Consider the following 22,472-nt stretch of genomic DNA (forward strand, 5'->3'; position numbering starts at 1 on the left):
AGCCCATATATACAGTCTTACTTTACATTTCTTTGAAATTTCATTCTCGAATACCTGAAAATATGATAAAGAGGAGTAAATCTATCATTGTCACATGGCCACTGGGAGGATAAAATTGAGAGCAGCACAGAGCTGCACAGCAATTTTGCTATTCAGTCATGTAGAATGTTACTCTTCGTTTTAAGCACCAGAGGAATTTTGTTTTCAGAAGTAATTAGCAGTTTTACCATTTGGCCAGAAAACAAGTGTCACTGCCTCTATTTTTGCAAAATGTTCTCTACAATTCTGAGCAACTGTTCAGAAAAAAACCAGTTTATTTCTTACTCTAAAGGATGGAACATGAGGTTGCAACAGGTCCTAATATGTCAATAATGCAACAGTTTTCTGAAAATAATTTCTTCAAAATGGTACATACATTATGTTATAGCATTCTTATATGGCATAAATTTACTGCTTGGTCAGGATTAGCTTGTCAACGGATTTTTTCTTGTCTCCTACAGTACTTTAAAATATATATTAAGCAATATTTCCTGTGAAGACAATCAGAGAGGGAGAGCTATTTGCTTCCAGAGAAAAAACCCCAGGGTTTTGTCCATCTCTATTCATCCTTTTATGCACAAATGCAGTATCCAAGTGGCATTCAATACTTGATGGCAATTTAAGAGTGGTAAACACAGGACAGTTTAACATGTCAGAAGTCAGCACAGCAGTGCCCTATTGTCTTCCCTACCTATCACTCCATCCTTCCCATCATTCTGCTTCTTCCTGGGCTGCTCACACCCACCTGTGGCGACCTCAGAAGATCAGCACAGTTAGTGCATCTCCACCGGGCATTGTGAAGTTAAAGAGAACATGTTACACAGGTATAAAGAAGGGAAATCAGAACAACAGAATTATATTACCAAATGAGAAAAAATAAATCTGTCAACAACCTGTGTTCAGAAATTCAATTAGTTTTTTTATTAATTAAGTAAAGAAACTTGTTCCCATGAGCTTCTCAGTGGAGGGTATCAACAGCTTATATTGAAGTTTAGCCTAAGTCATTTATATCAGTAACTACAGCACAGAGAAAACCCTGTGTTTCCTTAAGCAGCTTTACATTCAGGTGGGAGCATCCTCACCACTGCCTTCTGGACTCTGCAGCACAAATGTTAACACACTGCGGCTGTCTCAGTCCTCAGCCAAATCTTTTTTAAAACAGTACAAAGCTTCCTCAATTCTTTAAAAATTTCTTGTCTCTCAGGAATATCAGGTTCCTCTAGAGAACAGAAGGCATACATAATTTATGGAATAAATTCCAAACAATCCATTTCCTTCAGACATCTTGAGATGGAAACACCTGTTCAGAGAGTGTGAGTGCTCTAAGGAGGTGCCTCTGACTCCATGAGTAAGATACAGATTGTACCTCATAATTCAGAGCTAGGAGGAAACAGTTCCTCATGAATTCAAAGAAAAAAAGTTGAAGTGAGATAATTTCAGAGAATCTTGAAATGGTTTGGGTTGGAAGGGATGTTAAAGATCACCTCGTTCCAACCCCCAGCCATGGGCAGGGTTGGACCAGGTTGCAACCATGGGCAACCTAGACCAGGTTGTTCAGAGCCCCATCCAACCTGGCCTTGAACACTTCCACGGATGGGGTAGCCACAGCTTCTCTGGGCACCTTGTCCAAGTGCCTCACCATTCTTTTAGTGAAGAAAATTCCACCCTTCTTCCTAACTTCACATACAAGATAACCAATTCAACAAGAGATGTCACGTGAAGCAGTCCAGGAATGTTCAATGAATTGATTCTCTTCAAGGAAGGCTGATCAAGTGATGATAATTCCCTACAGTGTGATAGCATCTGAATACTACACACATACCCATTTTAAGGATATTTGGAATACAGAAGGAAAAATAGCACCATATGCTAGTTATTTTTATACCATGTCTACTATTTACTGACATGGCTTTGCAATAAAATATGATTTGTGAATATCTGCAATGAAAAGAATAGCAAAAATCTTTTAAATAAGCTAAAAGTTAGAATCTTAATTGCAATTAATTTTCTATTTAAATATAATGTTTATCCAATCAGACATCATGCTGGAGGCACAAACCACCACAGAACATTCATACAGTATTTTCTATTATAGGTACTTGAGTTGTCTTTAACTTTGATTAACAGCTTCCTAATGATGCCATAAGATACCTGTATTAAGGTAGATATTTGATTAAAAATTAATAATACAGGGTCAAACTCATTACATTTACTCCCATGATAATCTCAACATTTGTTTTATAGAGATATTTCCTTTACAGAGGCAGATACAGACTGCTTCCAGTGCTTACATGGCCTAAGGAACAAGTATCTCCATGTTTCCCTCTTAAAACATTAGGCAAGAAATCAAACAGAATCATTAGACCTTTTCAATCCCTCTTTCACTGGTATGAAATTATTTTGTCACAGTAATTCAGGAAATAGGAGCATGCAAGTGATATATTCCAGGTCTTGAAGCCTGATTTTGCTAATACAGTGTATGTATGGCACTGACCAATGAAAAGCAGTGTCAATCACTAGATGCTGTGCAATGTAAGTTATTTCAGGAAGACTGGCAAAGTCTTCCAGTAGAACTATGTTTGTGCCTCTCACATGAATCAGCACATTGTTTGATCATTTACTATCATTTCTACTACCCATGAGAACCAAGTCTTGCTCCTGCCTTGGACTTTCTTAAACTCTTTCCATAAACAACAAAGAATTTCCATGTTGAACATTACCTGAGAGGATGACAAATGCAGCCTACCTGTGAGATCAGTTCCCTCTGGGAAGATGAGGAGTTGTAGTGGTTCACGAATGTCACAGAAATAATCCAGCATTTTTTCGAAGTGGCTCTTGTCATCTTCCCACTTTCTCTGAACGAAAACAAAGGCTGCAACCTGCATTGCCCAGCCTAAAGTTTAAAAAAAATACACCTTCAGCAACATTTCACTCTGAAACTTCCACAGTGTCTGTTATTCCAAAGAATTTTATAAACTAGGTTAGACCCAATCTGCTGCCCCCCTGTCATCAACTCTGATTAAGAGCACTTGGTTATCTTGTAAAAAGAATTCTGGATTGGTAAAAAAAAGAATGCATAAATGCATTCAAAACTCAAAACTCAAGTTACCAGACCAAGAATAGGGTCAATGCTGTCCTGAAACGAGGTTGCAGCAAGGTGGGGGTTGATCTCTTCTCCCAGGTAACATTCACCAGAACAAGAGGAAATGGCTTTAAGTTGCACCAGGTTTAGATTGGATATTAGGAAAAAATTCTTCACCAAAAGCATCGTCAAGCTAGCCCTAGGAACAAGCTACCCAGAAAAGTGTTTGAGTCACCATCCCTGGGACTATTTAAAAGCTGTGTAGATGTGCTGCTTAGGGATGCAGTGCTTAGGGATGTGCTCAGACTCGATAATCTTGAAGGTCTTTTCCAACCTAAACAATGCCATGATTCTCTGAGGTGAAGCATTTAAAACCAGAAAGTATCTGTTCCTTTGAGGGCTTTATTACATATACCACCTTATAATTTTCATTACTCACAGAAGAAAATACTTTCATCTTTACACTTGATTATAGAATAAAAAATTATATATATTTGTTTGTATTAATACACACAAGGATTTGCAGCCTGCCCTCAAATTGACAATGTAAGTGCATTGAAGTAAGTGCAACTGCTGCTGACCCTGCAGCTCAGAGGTCACATCCAATTATCTTCAGTAAGTATTCTTGGCTCTTTTTGGCACAAGTATATAGTGTACAGCACATCACATAATATCATAAGTTCTGTCCATTAGCTCAGACAGCAGGATGAAAAATCAGGGCTCCAGCTCCACCACATGCCTGAGATGCTCCCTTCCTAAATAGGGCTCAGAAGAGCCTTGCCAGTGTACTTGGCGAGCTTGTACCTCATCAGAAAACCAGCAGAGAGATCCTGCACATCAAAGAGAAAACATCACAGCTGCCCATTCTCCTCTTTGCTCACCACCACTCTCAAAGCCTGTTTTTCCTTTGCTGGTGACTTACAGCAAAGTAAGCTGGTGACTTACAGCATGTTATTCTTGCCCTTCATTTCAGCTCCTCTTCACAGGATTCCTTTATATTCTGTTCATAGCAGTATCTCATACAGACCATATGCTAGAAAACTACTTATTAAAGTCACTCATTTTTCCATCAGCTTTGTAAGTCAGTCAGCCTGGACAATACATTAACCTGCTGCATTATCTCTTCTGTATTGGTTAGAAACATTAATTGTATTGTTAAACATTTGTGAGCTATATAATGGGGTAAATACTTCTAATTTTTAAATCAGTTAAACAGATGGAACATGAATAACTAACAAACTGTCTGCAATCTGGATCTAATGCATCTCAGATATCCAGATAATCAATAATATTCAGATAACTGAATACTAGAAGTGGTTATATGACTTAAGAAAAGAAATGCCCAGAATGCAGTCTCAGCAAATCTTTTCATATTTGCATACTATATTTGTGAAAAATCCTTTGTAAGGGAAATTCAACTTTGACCATAACATTTTATGTGCATTTATGCACCTAGTACATTCCCACATCTGCAGTATCAAGAAGTGTCAGTACAGCTTTATTAACAGAGGCTATCCATGTTTAACAAATTGCTTGCAGGAAAAAAAAAGGTACATTTCACAGTAACTTTAAAATAACTGATGCAATTTAATTATGCTATCTTTTGGCATGTATTAATTTCCTACTGTTACAATACATGGCACAAAAATGGTGCCACACTAGTATTTGAAATTGTACGAATCAGGGCTTCATTTCCACACTAGTGTTATATAAAGAGGACATCTTTTCATACCAAATGGTGCCCAAGCATTTCATTGCTCTAGAAGATAGGTGGAGACTGCACAAAGCTGCATCAGGGGAAGTTCAGATTGGAAATTAGGAAAAGGTTCTTCACTGAAAGGGTGGTCAGTCACCAGGGAAGTCATCACAGCATCTCACCTGGCAGAATTCAAAGAGCACCTGGACTGATGCTCCTGATCATGGTTTGGCTTTAGGCAGTCCTGTGAGGAGCAGGGAGTTGGACTTGATGGTCTTTTGGGCCCCTTCCAACTTGAGATATTCTGTCATACTTCATCTGATAGCAAATTCATAAAAATGGACAACACAAAGGACAAAATCCCTCTGAGCAGAAAAATAAACGCCTTGAACCATCCCATTTACTACTGTGAAATGCAGATGCTCCACAGGACAGAGTGGAAAAATACACAGAGATTATGAAAGTTTTACTGTGGTTTCAGAGTTTTCCAATCGTTCTTAGCTCTCAGTCCAGACCTTCTGTATGTTTTATGTACACAGGACACTACACCTAAGTTAGTATAGGGAAACCTGTACTGTGCTGAGCCATTTTATTGTGTGGCATTACACATCAGGCCTAAGTTATTCAGTCCTTGTGTTCTCATTGCAGCATAGTCTGTAGGCTGAAAGAATGGAAGCAAAGAGCAAAATAAATTCTCACTTAAGGAAGCCTGCTGATACTTTCCCAGGTCAGCAGCTCCTTAGGAGTGATTCGGGTCCATAACAAAGGGAATATGGAAAAAGCTGCCAGATCCCATCTTCTCTCCTACCCTTCTTCATGCAGCACAAGGCTTTAAATTATATCAAAACTTGCACATAAACTCACTCTAGCTATCATTCTTCAACAGCACTGTGTGCATCCAATTATAAACACCTTTAGCTACCAACAAAAGATGCTGCTTGGGTGACTTGTACTTTACCTGACTAAACTGCATAAAACAGAGGATAGAGTGCAGTAGTTTCTCATTCCTGCTCTAAGTGGTGGTGTTATATATGGACTATGAATAATTAAACAGAAGCAGTAATGTAATGACAGTACGATGTCAGGGAGAAGGATTGAGAAAGGAGTTGGGAGGCATCCAGTTTTTAACATAAACAACAGGTTTGATTTTCTAACCTTTCCAATAAATAACATCCAGTATTCTGGAAGAATGTGTCTGTCTTTAAGTGTATATCTAATTAGATAAAACAGTCCTGACTGTTCAAAAAAGAAGAGATTATCTAACAGATAGATGACCAAGAGTAAAGGACCCAGGTTTCCTCCTGACTTACCCCAGCACAGCACACTGGGCCAAGCTATTTTACCATCTATGACTGTGGAGAAATTTCCACATTTGCTCATGCTTCAAGGCCTCCAGGCAACAAAACTATGAATTCCTGATTTCTATAAAGCCCTAGTTCATGCACCAGTGGGGACAGTGCCTGCTGTTCACATGTCTCACCACCCCAGCAGTGTCAAGTGGGTAAGGAAGCCCCACTTTTGCTTGCCTTTGAGCAAAGCAAAAGCAGCTCTTGCTTTGATTTCCACTCCAGTGTGTCTGCATCGTGCTGCTGCAGAAATAACATGTTACAAGTCCAAGACATGATGTGGGAGCCAAATAGGAATGCATGGGGAAACAGGAGGAATTAAATATATTTATGAAAAAGCAGCAGAAGGCAGTCCCTTCCCATGTGCAGCCTGCAGTAAAACTTGCTATTCAGTTTAGGTCAACATATTGTTCAACTGAATTAAATGTATTTTGCTCTCTTTGCACAGCATTTCTGGTTGTCTAAAAACTCCTGGACAACAGGAATTTTCCTAGCAAAGGCAGCATTTACTTGACTGGGGAAAAATGGTTGCCTTTGGATTTGCAGATTCTTAAGAAATCATTGATGACAAAAACACAGCAGAGAAACAGCAATGCTAAAGAAACCATAACAATGCACATCCATTTCTTTGCTAAAATAATCTTCTTATCGCAGCCGACATTTTGGATGACTAACATTGCTTGGAAAGGCATACAAAAAGCATCATGCTGCACAGCTCTTGTTTCAAATTGCCAAACAGCAGTGCAAAAACCTACCAGAGAGAATAGCTAGCCGCATTGACCTTTAAATCAACATTTTAGAGCTGAAAAAATAAACAAGCAGCTTAACATCTCTAGGAACACAGACACAGTAATGATATGTATCCTATTAGGATGTAATTCTGTGCAGGAAAAAAAAATGTGCTTCCACAAAAAGAAAAGTCTGCTATTGAAATAGAGAGATGTGCTGTACATCAGAATTTCCTTACTGCCTTGGGGATAAAACAAACTACAGCTTATGCAGGTCGAGAATTTGCAGCATTGTATTAAAAATGCCAGCTCCAAGTCTAAAGCTTTTTAAATTCTAAGACCCTGCACTTCTATTTTCCTCACCCCAAAATCCTTTAGAAGAAAACAACACTCAACGCTGAAATTTCCTTAGCGTGTTTTCATTGCAAAGGTAATTTGGAAATAAGCAGATACCAAATGTGGATGTGACAATAAACAAAAGCAAGAAAGAGCTGAGTTGTGCCAAAAAAGCGCCTTTGTTTGGTTTTGTATCACAATTTTTTGTACTCAACCTCAGAAATTAGATATCCTCCAAAATGTCACATCTCAAGGAGGGATATTATGGCTGATATTGAAAGCAAACATACACACACACACACACCTCAAGAAAATGGTATCTAGAGTGTGTTACCTGTAGCAGTGTAACAGAACAACTAACAATACTAAACCCCCTGCAAACAAATTCAATAAGTGACTCAAAATTTCAGAATCAAATAGGAAGGTAAACGGCCTAACTATGGGCTTTGCTATTATATTCATTCATCCTGTCTCTTTTCTACAACTGGATTACTCACTGTTTCTTCATAGCACTATCTTGGTCGAAAATAAAAGCCTTATTCAGTGTGTCTGTATTCAACAGGGGTCTGGTCCTGATCAGGGCTTTTGAGGCATGAGGGAACCAGACATCCAGGCTTAATAAGGGAAATCACTCAGAAGCTCCTGATCCCACAGTACACAAATAATTGGGCCCATTAACAGTTTGTTACTCCTAGTGTTTTGCTGCATAAAATTACCACAAGGCAACAAATATGCAGTTGTGAATGTCCCCTGTTTCAAAGATCTGTGGGTACTGCAAAGATGCTGGTTCATAGAAGATCACACAGGAAGCCAGGGTGTAAATGTGCATATACAGCATTGAGTTTTATGCAGTATAGACTCATAAGCACATTTCTGCAAATTCAATTAGAATTGGGCATTTTGCTGTTGTTCCTATTTCCTAGGTAGTTTTATATCTAAAAGCCCAAAGCAAATAATTTTTTTTTTATGTTTAATGTAATGGTTTGAGAGGAGAAACTAGAAGAATAAAGAAAAAAAAAATGCTTCTTGAAACAATCTCATAAAGTACAATCTCTGCTCCTGGCAAGTTTTCTTTAACCATGCTCATTTCCAATAATTTAGTTAACCGGAGTATAATGAATTGAATGACTACTATCTGATTGGTGAATTCTTTAAGCAAATTACAAGATAAACTAAGAGATAAAATTCACAAATACAAATTCACAGTAGTGCTCTTGGTTTTACAGTGAATCATCTGATTCAGTCTATTTCTTAATTTGATTCAATCTGTGAGGTGTCCATTTCAAAACCACCATGCTTTTGCTATTGCCTTGCACTAACAGACTCTGATCATTAACCTACATGTCTTTTAAAATTATTTTTATGGTAATTTCCAGTTAAGATTATATATTTCATATATATATATATTCAGATATATATATCAGATTATATCTTTCATATATATCTATATCTATATATATTGCTATGTAGTCTACCATACATTCTACAGAATACCATCCCTTCCAATGTATGTGGAGCCTAACCAACCTTTTTTTCCCTATTAAAACAATTAACAAACAATGTTAAAAACACAGATTTTCAAGGTAACTGAAAAAAACCAAAAATATTCTGGTCTTGCTCTGATCAGTTAGTTTTATCTTTGACTTCCCCATAGTTCTCATGCATTTATTTCAGTACCAAATTATTCCAAATTTTATGTTCGTTTAAGTCACATTCAAGTCTTAATGCTTTCTTCATTTGCTTTGCTTTGCTTCATTGTCTTGTGGAAGAATATAGGATGTGCCAGTACAAACCCCTGATTTAGCTTACTGTTTACTGAGAACACAATTAGAAACTTCTTCAAACAAGGTTTGCAGCACAAGATTTTCTTGTCAGGGCAAGAACAATGTTGTCAGCAAGCTAGTCAGATACAGTGGCCTGTGCCTCACCTGTGAAAATATAACCGTGGAACCTTCTAGAAAGAATATTCCATTAAAGAATTAGTATCTTTCAGCCAAGGAACACACACAGAGCATGTGAAAGCATGTGGGAAAAACTCGTCACAGAAGCAGCAAGATATGTGTGTATATAAAACACCCAGAGATATACTATCTTCTTGGAAAGTATTCTTTCAATATTCAGTGCCTTAATTGTGGTTCAGAAGGATATTATTTGGACACTTCATATTAAAAATTTCATTTCATTTCCTAAATTATGCCATTTTTATAGAATACGGACGATTAGGTGATTAACTCTACCATTATATTAGTGCTACTTACAAAATGCTATAAATGTCATTATGGACTATTAAACCTCTAGTTACAGTACGCATCTTAAACTTTATTTTCAATTTTATTTGATTTGATGCACTGTGTAAAATCAGAATAACATAACATAACATCACTCAAAAGTAAAGCAAACTATAGCAAAGGCTCTGGGATGGCTGGAAAGCAGCTTCTTCTGATGCAGTTTAAAAATACATCAATACAGTGAAACAGCACATGAAAACCTAAGTGTTAAAAAAGATGAGTCTTGCCCAATATCTATCTGGAGAAAAGGCCTATGTCACTCCAAAATCTCCAAAGACATGCAGAAAACAACCTCCAGTTGTGAGACTGTGAGGAAGAACAAGCAGGCTCTACCAAATAGTGTGAGTCTCCCACAGATGTGGAATCTGAACTGCCAGTCAGGAACTGGGAGAGATTCTACAACAAAATACCTCTTCCAAAGGCCTGCATCCTCTTCAGATGCTTCATCTCCTCCATGGGGGACCATGAAAGGAACCCAGCCTGAAGAGCTGAGCTGTACTGATGCTGCATAACCCACTGATAACAGCACAAGAATGCAAATCAGGAAAACATGCCAATCTAATTCTGCTCTCATTTGTTCTGTAAGCTTGGACAAAACAATCTCTCTATCACTTGTTGTTTGTAAAATGGGGAGAATAACAGTAGTTAGCATCTGATCTCACACTTCTGATGTGCATTTTGGAGAGGAAAAGGGGTAGAGAACAAATGGAGTCCTTAAAAGTTTAATGGAACACAGGCTTGTTGGCTTTGGTTGTGGGTTTTTTTTTTCCCTGACAGGGGTGGGAGAAATCTATTATGCCTTTCCTGGATGAGACAAGCTGGGAAACAGGCCCCTAAGCTTTTCTTCCCTACAAAAGAAAAAAAAAAAAAAAGGCATATAAGGTTACAGCCAACTTAAGCTGCATTTCTGCTGCAAAGCACTAATCCTTCATTCACACTTAAAATTTCTTAAAGAGAGTCTTCACCAGGAATAGCTGATACAATAACAATTATGCTTGCCATTAGAGAGTAATTCACCTAGGTTAACAACTCTATGGTAATTAAGTCTGGCAGCTCATAATTGAATTGCTAAAAGACAAAACATCGTAGCTCCTCAAAACTCTCAGACTATTTTAATGTAAGATACTTGACACAGGAACTATACTAGAAAGTTCAGTAGGTTATATATTTAATTTTTTTAAATAATAAGCTCAATTGGTAAGAATTTTAATGTAAATCCACCTATAGATTTGCTTTTGCCTAATCAAAGAAGCTTTATGCTGAAGCATTTCCATCCCTACCTATGGAAGTAGTTGTGGCAGCACAAACACTTCCATGTCAATACAAATGTGTACAGATCCTCCACAGTGCACTGCTTTAGCTGCACTCCAATTGAGTTAAGTGTTAAAATTTTCTAGGCTTAGTGACAACAATATTTTACTTCACGGTAGCTGATCCATCATAGCTGTCGGTGTGTATGCTCTTAGCCTGTGGCAAAGGCAGGATAATTTGAGTTGTTTTGCCCTGCTTCATTGAAAAACAAGATGACTCAAATTACTTTGAGCTTGCTTCAGGCGAGGCTTGCACACTTGGACAGTTATAATGGATCAACTGATGTGTAGTAGAAGATTGGTGGGGCTGAGCCCAGTGCTGAAACAGAGCAAACATCCTTTTTTTTCCCCCTGGCATTTAACTTGAGCCTTTGTGAACTACGACATGTGAGTGAACAGATGAGTGAAAAACAATGAGTAAAAAGCTCCTACATCTTGCAATCTTCTCTGAGAGCAATGTTAGCCACAGAATAACTTGAATCCAGAGACGAAGATCTGCACAGAGTTACTCAAGTTATCTCTGCTCCTAACTACTCCAAAGCTGTCAGCTTTGCTTATTCTCATCTTTTTTCTTTGTTGTCTTGTCCTTTCCTTACCTGTTCCTGTCCAGTCTGCTTCAACTATAATTCCCTCCTTTAGCAGCCTTAGTGACCTTTTCAAAACAGGGAAGTCTTCAAGATATGTCCATCAATGGTGCCTGCAACACCTGCACATTTTACATTTCTACACTGAATTTATCTTTTTCATCTGCACTAAGCAAAACTAGAATTAATATTATGTCATGTAGTAGCCATGCTCTGACATTAGTCCCTCTGGTTACCTTCTCTCACTTTTCCATAAATTTATCTGATATTGCTCAAATTAAACCCAAATTTCAATTTATTTTTTCACATCCATGTTGTGGCACGTTTAACTACTAAAATTCAAATATTACTGTAAGCTCATCCAACACAACCATATTGTCCATCATTAAAACATATACCTATTTCCAGTGAAGTCTTACTGGTTATCACAAGAAGACTTCCACAAATGAAATTGTTAAGAAAAAAATTAAAACCATCTCCTAGACATTATCTGGTCATCCCACACTACCCTGTATGTTCCTTGGTACCTACAGGAACAGTATGTGTTCCATAGCACATTCTGAACATGACTGCAGCATAATCTGTATCACTCCCCAAACTACTCCTAATTAATTGAGAATAGATGAGAATATTAATTGCTCCTATCTATTACAAATAGTCTAGAGAAGTCCTATCATGTCAGACCATGGAGGAAGCTGTCAATGCCATTAGAAATTCTCCTTGAAAACTGATACTGCAGAATGTGTCAGTAGCTTCTGATGATGTCAGATGAGAAACTGCAGCAACAGCCAAGAGCAGAGTAGTGCTCCCTGGAGACACCAGCTTTGGCAAGATGTACTGAAATGCTGCAAGAATGTTTCTGAAATTGAGATTACTGAAACGTAATATCTCTTTTTGAAAACTTTACAGCCCACAATTCATCAAGCCAAAGCTACAGTTCCAGGAAGAAAGAACCATCTGTTTTCCTTTGGACTTTTTTTTTTAAAGCTCACCTTTAATCAATTTTAAGGTTTTTTTCATACACTGGAATGCAAAGAATGAATAACTTGAGAACTAGATAAATGACTTAATGTGCCTCCTTGAAATAGTGAATCCTCTAATTTTAATTATAATTAACTAGAAAATAATGGCCTACTTGTAATACAGACTCATTAAATCTGATACCTTTACACTTTTAACCTACAAAGGGGACCATAAGAACTCTGGATCTATTTCCATTCCCAGCTTTGCCTTTCACCTATCATATATGCCACTGGAAAGAGCATAATCTCTCACAGACCTATTTTGACACCCAAATGGGAAATAACATATGACAACAAAAGTGCTATGCTGAATACAGCAAGGCTTCCAGAAACATGGATACGGATGGTTTGCATTACAAATCTTATCCTAAACATAATTTTAAATTTAATGCTTGTTAGAAAAAAAATAAAAGCCTTTGAAAGATCACAAAAAATTGCACAGAAAGAAATACGGTATAGTCACTCAAATATTTCTGAAACTCAGAGCATGATTACCACTAGGTTAAAATTTATTAGAAGTTGCATTTAGCCAGTGTCTCAAACTTCCCTAACCCTATACATCTGACTATGTACAACTAATCTATATAAATATATGAAAAGATAAATCTGAAAGACATTATGAAAATAGCTCATTAAATTATCACAAATATTGTATCTTAAACGATCAATGTCTAAAGTATCCATTACAGATGCAGTGCACTGAAATTGTCTGGTTTATTTCCAAGTGATCTTTTGGCTTTTACAAGCTCATAAAAGAAAACATTTAGTTAAAAACTAGAGGACACAACTTAAAAACAAGCCAAAAACCTGAATAAACACTTACTAAGGGTCTGTCATATAACACAGCACGGTTGAGAGCAGTAAGTGGAAGAAATTCTGCTGTCACTGATGAGGTTTAGGGTTCTCCTCTTTAGACACCATTCTCTGCAGTGATCCTGCCCCAACAAACCTTATACAGATTCATCTTTTTCCATCAGTCTTCATTCAATCCAAGAGTCTCACTTTCCAACAATCCCCTAATTACATATATACACAGAATATTTTTGCAAGAAAATGCCAACCAAAACACAGCCTGACTGAACACAGAGACATGCATTTTTAAGGCTTCTTTTTTAGATACACTAAGATAAAACAAAAGCTTATCTTTCAGAATTTCAGGACATCAAATCACGGCTTCAGTGAAGGATGCAGTTTAGCTGAACTCCCATTCTGTGATTAATAATCCATCATTAACAGTTTACTAAAAAATAAGCTATAATTCACAAAATTGCAACCAAAGTCCTCAAAGCCCGTGTACTGTGGAGAATTCTTGGGGATCTGGCATAAAAATAGTTGTTTATAACACTACTGACCCAACTGTCAGCTCTACCACCAGAAATTGTCATCCTATAATGGAAATAACAGGAGCAAATGTCTGCATGTGTCACCTCTACATCACAAAGTGGAGGATGAGCCCAGAATTTTGTTAGTGGCTTAAGCTGCTATATCAGAACAAAGATGGCACCATGGTCTGCTAATACTGACCTGACACGGATCCATCTGCCTGAGCCTACTGATCAAATATATTAGATGTGCTCAGTTTATGCAGAAAACTGAGAACTGAATTAAAAAAAAAAAAAAATTAAAAACCCAACAATCTCTAAATGACTCCTAACATCCTTTCAGGAACTACATTTTACCAAGCACAGCTTAGCATCCAAGCTCCTGGAGGTGACCATCCAATTTTATTAATGGCATTAATAAGCATAAATACAAATGAGTTTTTTAATTATAAGACGTATGTTACTTTTGAAGACAGAAATCTGTGAATCTTCCTCAGGATATTCTTGATTTCATCTTCCATCATTGCTATAAAAAGTTGCACGGGCAGCTGATTCCAAGATTTCAAAACATCTCTGCTATATAATGAAGATACCTAATATGCATTTGCTCATTTCCTCTCATGTTAAAAGAGATTTTTCTTTTGTGAAGTAAAATTGACCTTAATATGTGGCTGTTAGGGAAATAAAAGCACATTACCCTGTTGCTGCTGTTACTTAAATAGCACTGAATGCAACACAATGCAACAGTGAACGCGATCCAATGCAACAGTAGGAGAGCTCCTCAGGATGGAATCTTGCCAAAATTATCTGTTCAGATAGATGGCCTGACAAAAGGCAACCATAAATAAGGTTACTCTTTCGACATCATAAAGTTGACGCATATCCTGCCCAAGCTAGTTTTGTATAAAACAGCAAATAAATCTAAGAGATAAATAAAATGCAGAGATGCTTTTATTTCAGATAAGTCTGCCTATTTATTCAGAAACCATTTGTGGAACAATTTTTGGACTATCTGAAACAATTTCTCTGTGTAACTCAGATCTCTTTCCTGCCTACATCATTATAAATCCTGATGATTTCATATCCTGCACAGAATATTTTGCATAGCCAAGTTCAATTTAAAATTAGTTATTAAAATGAACCATTAACTTTACAATTGCCTACAGAGCTTTTTTTTTAATCTCCACAATGTTTTACATTGGATAATGAAGAAAGAAACTTGATGAGAGCATTTGCGATGTGGGGTGAAATAGCACCCAAACTACAATGCTGAAAGAGACTTTGAAAAAACTAAAAATCATTTTTCATCATCCTGAAAAATGCTTTTGGTATGTAAAGCAGAAATATATTTACCTACAAGCAACTGCAGCACATGCAGTATCTTAAAAAAGAAATGCTTAGGCATGTAGTCCAGGTGTCTTCTGGAGATTTATGGTTTAATCATTCCACATGCCACATGTTTTACACAAGTTTTTTTTTTTAAATACTGAAACAGAATTTAAACCTATGTCATTTAGTAGGTTATGAACTGTGTTGGACATAATTTAAACATACTTTCCTTTCAAATTAAAGGATTTTGTGACATACCAAATCCTGGAATGCTTTTGAGACTGGATTTGAGACAGATTTTTTCAAGTCTGAGGTAGCTGTATCGCAGCAGGCAGTTCCACAGGAACATCCAGTCCATTCGTGTGCGATGGTTCATGATAATGACACTCCTTTCTCCAGGAACAAATCCATCTCCAGTGACAACCACCTTGGCACCACACACCATTTCCAGCAAGGCCTAGAAATAGTATCTCTGTATTATGGCTTTACTCCCAGAAGAAAAACATCACCCCATTAGCAATAAAAATTAATTTGAATTATATAATTTCACTTATTCACTCACATTACAACTGGTAAACAAACTTCTGTTTTCTAATAAAGCAGCCAGCTTTTCTCCAGTAATAGCTGTTCAATGGAAGAGGAAACAACAATTAAGCAGCACTTCTTAAAAAGCACTCTATTCCTATCACTACACTAAACTTACCTTTCCCTGATTTTCCAGGAGTACTATCATGTAGGAATGTAAGTGAGTCAGTATGGATTATAACTTGGTAGGTAATCTAAGGAGAGATTGCATCAACCATCTATTATCCCTAAGGTCAGGGTCACTGACAGCACACTGTCCAGTCAGCACAGAAAAAGAAATCAGCACAGAAAAAGAAACCAGCAAAATACCATAAGAAAAAGGCCTTCAAATTACCTCCTTACCCTCTCTTCCCCATTCTTTCTCAAAAAAAAAAAAAAAAAAAAAAACCTCCAAAACAAAACAGAACAAAAAAACCCACCAAAAAACCACCAAAAAACACAAAAGAACAAACACTGGGATTTAAACAGAGCTCTAGAAAGTAAAACAACTTCTGTTCATATTTCTGCCAGCTCTGTGTGTGCCTAATATAAGCCAAACTAAACTGAAATTAAGACCCACCTCACTGTCCTGCTGACTCCTAGAAAGGAAGTAAAATGTGATAGCAGAGTGAGGAAGGTGAAAATTTATTACATCACAGAGGTAAGGGTCATAGTTTCCCTGCTGAAGTCCAACTGGCACAAGAGCACTTTATTATTCCGAGACCCAAACCAAGAATCTGCTTCTCCTGACTAAGAATGCAGTGAGTGTAAGGATACAAACCTAAGGCAGACAAGATCTGAGCCTCAAAATGGTTGGATGCAAAATCTTTTTGAAACTCCTTTCCTGAACCTAAATCCCCAAGATTCTCAGAAGACAGAATCCTTTTCACAAAGATATTAAAATCATTTTGGTCTAGCTGTAGTGTGGGCTAAAAATCAAACTTCTAGACTGAAAAAGTTATCACAAACTAGTGTTAATAACCCAAAATTATAAAGCCCAGGCAACTAATCAAAGAAAAGACTGGTATTAGATTTTGGGGAGTTTGAAATGATAAAAAAAAATTGAAGACAAACAGAGAAAGAGTTATTTTGTGACAGTATCAGTACCCAGTTAAATTTCATCATGACAAGAAATAACAATCTATTTCCTTTACTGTTGATTACATCAGCCCTCCTAATTTCACCACATTTAGTAATGATAAAAACTATAGAAGTTTTAGAATAAGAAACAGCTGAAACCTTTAAAACACACAAGGCAGAAGCAGCAAAAGCAGAAACTATTTGATATACAATAAGGATAGAGCTTCCTTTATGCCACAAGATACATACTTCTGCACACCAGTATGGCATTTTACTTCAGAAAAAGTTAAACAAATCTCTAATGGCCTACAGGAACAAAGTCCCCTGGCTTTTAGAGAACAGAAGAAGAGACAGATCCCATTCACATTGCCTTTCCTTTGGAACTATTCGAGGAAGAGCTTTCTTATTGATTTCCAGACTCATATAGCTGTAAAGTTGATGCACTGTAAGTGAGGAATACATCCCTTCTAGGGGGACCTCTTCTTTTTCACCTGAAAACATTTATCGGTAATTCAACTACAAGGGGTGAATTCTACAAGGATTAAGTAACAGAATGGTGAAGGTTGACAACAATGTACCAGACAGTGGATAGTTTTCCTAATTCAATACTTGGAGCACAGTTCAAAGAAACAGTTTACAAGACAACTCATTTAGGAAGTTTACAGTTTAAAAAAAACTTCCTTCTGTTTATTAAAAGTTTCACCTACTCTTCTCTGCATCTGACTGACACTGGATGAAGATGTCAAAAAAAGACCTTTTCAAGCATAAAATGAACACACAACATTAGCTGATACATAAATTAAACTGTGAAAGAAGAGGGGGACTGTAAATAGGCACACAGTTTACAATGCTGAGCTAAACCCAGTGTCTCCAAAGATAGTGTGTACGGGCCTGTTTAGACAGAAGCATACATAGCTTTAAAAACCCTAAAATAAAATCCAAAGTGTTAGTGAGCAAGCTAAATTGTGGGATTATGGAGAGTTGCTCAGACCTGGATTATGTGCCACTTACCACAGGGAGTGTGAGCCAAGTGGCCACAATGCAGTTGGTGATCCAGCGGTACCAGGCTGGCGAGATAAACATCACAGGCAGAAAAGGGCCCAGCATGAATATACTTCCAAAGAAACTTCCCAAGAATAGTGCAAGTGCAAAATACATCCCCTTCCATGACACCATGGCTCTGAAAAACAGGGTTGGCATTACATTAGAGAGGCAAACAAAGTAATTACATAATTCTTCAAGTCTGCAAGCCCAGTCTGAGGTAACATTCCTCCTTTTCTCCATAGCTAACAACACAACAGTAGACAACAGTAAACACAACCAAAATGTTCTTCTTCCCCAGCAGCAGTAAGACTTTATAAACACAGTGATTTGTAAGGTGAATTGGGATATTAAAGGGGCCATAAAAGTATCAGCTACATCATCATTTCCTCCCATTACTACAATATCTAGTTCCACTCAAAACCTTCAGCAAGCTATTTTTATTATCCAAAGGTACAAAAGGGCTATTAAGAGAACACCAGTGGCATTAAACCTTTTGGCCATTACTTTTGTCTGTGGAGAAATACTAATGTTACCATTTTCTAAAGACAGGAAACTTTGCTCTTCTATTTCTCCATCCCATTTCTTCTTGCTAAACACAGCATTGCAGAAACTCATCTTCCCTGTCTAACAAGGCTCTATGTGTGACCTCCCTCAGAAACCACTCAAACCTGGCAAGACTGACCAGCCCTTACAAACACCAGTTCCCTTTTCATCCCAACAAGGCAGGCAAGCAGTGGCTGAACCCTCCCAACCCACCCTGGCTTAGACAACTCATCACTTTTTGAAGTCTGCTGTACTTCAACTGCCCTTATCAGTTATTTTCCAACTTGCTGCACCAAAAAGCCAATAGCCTGTGTTTTTTAAGGCATAGTCTAGACTTGAAATATTTCAGTGTCTGTGCTATCAGCTACACTGTCTTATTATAAATTGAAATGTACAGTACACTGAGCTTCTTAGTGCATTATGGCAGAACACTCAGCAATCCTCCAAGCATTTGTAATAGCTACAAGCTTTCACAATTTAGCAACTACTACCAGCTATGACAAAGCAAATGTGGAAATATCCATTCTCTAAATTAGGGCCTAAAAATAGTCTGTTTTCATCTATTTAGGACTCAGCCAATTGTTTATAAAACCAAAGGTCAAGCAGAAGTCACTTCTTTTGACAAGCTATTTTAGAATTTTTAAGAGCACAGATAGACAGGACTTCAGGACAAGAAAAAAACAGGAAGCTGGTGGGTTTAATTTTAAAATGAGCAATGGAAAAGCAATCCATTAAGCCTTGTGTATTGTAACATACATGATTTATCTCAAGCATGTTTTGTACAATGTCCTTAGCAAAGATGTTTGCACAGCAAAGTATTTGACAGTCAAGAAATGGCAACACTAGGGTTGCTAGCAGATGAAATTTGCTTCTGCTACTTCATGTTGACAAGTAAGAAGAAAGTAGCTCTACTCTTAAGATATTTCTAGGTTTCAACAATTTCCTAAACTGTATGGTATTTGGAGAAAGGCTGAGACAAGAGGCCATGCAAATTTTTAATGCAAGAAGGATACAGAAAGTTGTATTTATCTCTGTTTCTGCAGCATAGTAAAACAAGCAACACTAAATACAAATGTTTGCTGATCGCTGTATTGGAAAGATTTTGACACAATGAAATTTGAATTCAAACAAATACATAATATTTATATGCTGGAGTACAGAGCTCTCTCTTTTCTGCCAAAAGCAGGAACTAAACAACCACGTCTGCACATATGCATGCACTAAGTAGGATCAATTCTGATACATTAAGGGATCCTTGAAGAGTAGGCCCTGGAAGTTGTTTTCTTTTTGTCAGGATTTCTTCTATTTGTTATTGCAAACCTCTGTGGGGGAAGTCCATGATAAAGGCAGAAGAGGACAAAAAAAACCCAAAACAAAAAACCCAGAAAAAACTAGGAACCAACACAAAGGGGGGTTGGGGGGGAATTATTAATTGCAGCAAGACCAGAAGAAAAAGCATTCTCTTGACAGAGAGACCTACTGCAAAAGGCAGCAGACAGAATTAAAATTCTATGTGATTGATCTGAACAGGCATTTTGAGGAACAAATGTATCTAAACAGCTTTAAGACAGGTAAAATCTGCTACCAGACACAGAACAGGAGTTTGTTAGGCTTTAGCCAGCTGCTCTGGTCCTCTGTGAGGCTCTCAGAGCCATCAGTCAGACGCAGTGACATTTGCCAGGCAGACACTGCAGCTCCAAAAGGCTGCCAGACAACAAAGGACAGGGGACACGCTCCAGTTCCAAACACCTGACTGCTGCACACAGGTACCCTCAGAGCTAACGAGAGGAGACAGTGCTCTGTCATCCTTCTAGACTCTTAAAAAAGTGAAGTGGGTCACTTATTTAGGGGCTATCCTTTTCACAGTTTACACTGGGGTCCGTCCCCCAAATTGTTAAACACAACCAAAGATATAAGGAAAAAAATCTTGTTGTATTTTCTGTGAAAAACTGTCTCATGAATACTTTTTGTTTGTTTGTTTGTTTTAGATGAAAGTATCTGAGCTATGGAAAAGAGCTGAGGAAGTTCTGAATTTCCTCTTCTTCAACCAGAACGAAGCAGTACTTTCTTTTACATTCCAGTGTATACATTGTAAGTTACAGTGCATTCCAGTGGGTTAAACACTGTGCTGTTTATTTCTAGACACAAACAATACCATGTGTGTTTTCAATCGATGCCATTTATCACTCTTAAAGCCACATTTTTAGTGTGATAAATACCACATTTTGCTTATTGCTTCTATATGACACATTATGTATCTTTAAACATGCATTTATCTAGAGTAACGGATAGACTTGGACTTTGTCTCTGAATTACCTCCACTGCAATGAAGGAGAGAAAGGGAGAAAGTTTCAGCAGATCCAACTGGGAGTGCAGTGCACAATTTTGTAAGGGTTGAGGATGTAGGGCTGGCACACAGCTGGGCCAGGCCAGGCTCTGGTGCTGTACCCAGGTTACCATTCCACGCACCTACCACCAAAGACAGGAGGGAAGTGACTATTTTCATCCGTTTGCACTCCTCCAGCCCTTAAATATCTGCCTGAGAAACAAACTGTCTCTAAGATATGTCAGCCGTCCCAAATCTAACACCTGCATTCAACAAGTATCAGCTATAAATCAATGCAAAATAGATGCCTGCAACTTCAAAACATGACTAAAAACCAGTCAAAAACAGGAATACTTAATGAAGACTTGGAAAATGATCTAAAACAAATTTGAAAGATCTCAAAACAAAGAAAAAGGGAGCTGACTCATGTCAGAGATTAGACACCCAAGGAATGAATTACAGGATTTGACAGGAAGCCTGAACAGGACGCAAACATTTTCAAAGTACAGAAGTATTCTCTTACTGCTGCTGACAACTCTCTTTCTATTACAGCAACCTCCCTCAACACTGAATTTAATGTGTAGGATGATCCTTATATATCTTAAAGCAACTTTCCATTAGCTGTGTGGGTCAGAGCTGTAGGACGACAGTCAAAATTATTTTACAATTCAGACTGAAAGCTGCAAACAGTGATAAAGACAGAACCCTCATACTGGGCTTGTAGTTCTTCATCTATTTCGTGGCAGAACTCCAAGTTATTGGGGCACTGTACTTCACATGTTCTTGTTGCCATAGCAGAAGGAAAACATGTTCTGTCTCCAGGTAACTGGAAACAATAATTCTTTAAATACAATTTTTGCTTTCTATTTCAATTAATTTGAAAAATTCTTAGCTACAGGGGAGAAAATACTTTCCCAAACAGTTTTCGTAAACTTCACTTTTATTAGAATATTTACATGAAATTACTTTGATAATCAATGCAAACAAAACATTTGCATAGTAACATAAAGCAAAGATACCTTCCTGTGATCGAATTTTGGCTTGTTTTATTTAACATCTAAATGCTTTTATTGAAGGTACAGCTGAAATGACAGACAAATCACAGCTTGTTGATTTCAAAAGGTTTTAAACAGACTGTTCTCTACAACAAAACTTTTCTTCATAACTGCTTCCATGGCTTGTAAGAGGGCAAAGGATGCAAAATAAGTTTATCTGATAAGAAACAAAAAAGTTCCAAACTTTAAGGTCTGGAAGTCTCAGCATAGTCAAGACTCACGACATGATTCAAATTTCCTTAGCAGCTCCCAGCTAATTCAAAGTGCTTGTACAAATAGGTTAGCTCATCTTCCAGGCTCAATGTAAAACAAGATTTTAGCCTCAGCATAGCATTGAGCAATACTACCTGACAAACAGAGCCAGCTGCCTGCTAACGAGAGAAATTTTCAAGCACTTAGTACTAAAAAGTGAGCAAATCAGGTTTTATTACACCATTGAAAAATAAAGAAACGCTCTTCAGTGCCAATAAAACAACAGTGGATTACTGGTCAGAACATTTCCATTCAATCAGCATGGGCAATAAAACTGCTCATTAGTCTTCAAACCTGAATGGGAAATACTAGGCACTGGATTTAATGCTTCTTCCAGTCAATTACCAGTAGAAAAGGTAAACATCTTCAATTAAAATCAAGCAGAAACTCACACAGCCAGTGATGCCTCTTCTCTAACAGTTCCGCAAAGAAAGTCAACACTTAACTCCAAACTGACTTAACTTCTGCATTTCCTCCAAGCAGGACAAGTGAAACAGGTGAACTGTAAATTCCAGCTCCCATTTTC

General features: G+C 37.5%; 1 protein-coding gene across 5 annotated transcripts in view; it reads right to left on the reverse strand.

Annotated features, from left to right (window-relative positions):
- Window positions 1–22,472, reverse strand: part of LCLAT1 (lysocardiolipin acyltransferase 1) — a 111,872-nt gene that overhangs the window by 56,559 nt on the left and 32,841 nt on the right. For 2 of the 5 annotated variants that reach the window (XM_053937799.1, XM_053937800.1), the window contains 4 exons: window positions 17,738–17,906; window positions 15,645–15,706; window positions 15,341–15,539; window positions 2,786–2,932 (listed from right to left, as the gene is read on the reverse strand). In XM_053937799.1, the coding sequence (XP_053793774.1) occupies window positions 2,786–2,932; window positions 15,341–15,539; window positions 15,645–15,706; window positions 17,738–17,894 (565 nt within the window). In that variant the 5' untranslated portion in view covers window positions 17,895–17,906. Of the gene's footprint in view, window positions 1–2,785; window positions 2,933–14,450; window positions 14,578–15,340; window positions 15,540–15,644; window positions 15,707–17,737; window positions 17,907–22,472 lie in introns of those variants that run through there. The other 3 variants (XM_053937801.1, XM_053937802.1, XM_053937803.1) reach the window with 2 other exon arrangements.

The sequence above is a fragment of the Vidua chalybeata genome, chromosome 3 (genome assembly GCF_026979565.1).
Source record: "Vidua chalybeata isolate OUT-0048 chromosome 3, bVidCha1 merged haplotype, whole genome shotgun sequence".
NCBI lineage: Eukaryota > Metazoa > Chordata > Aves > Passeriformes > Viduidae > Vidua > Vidua chalybeata.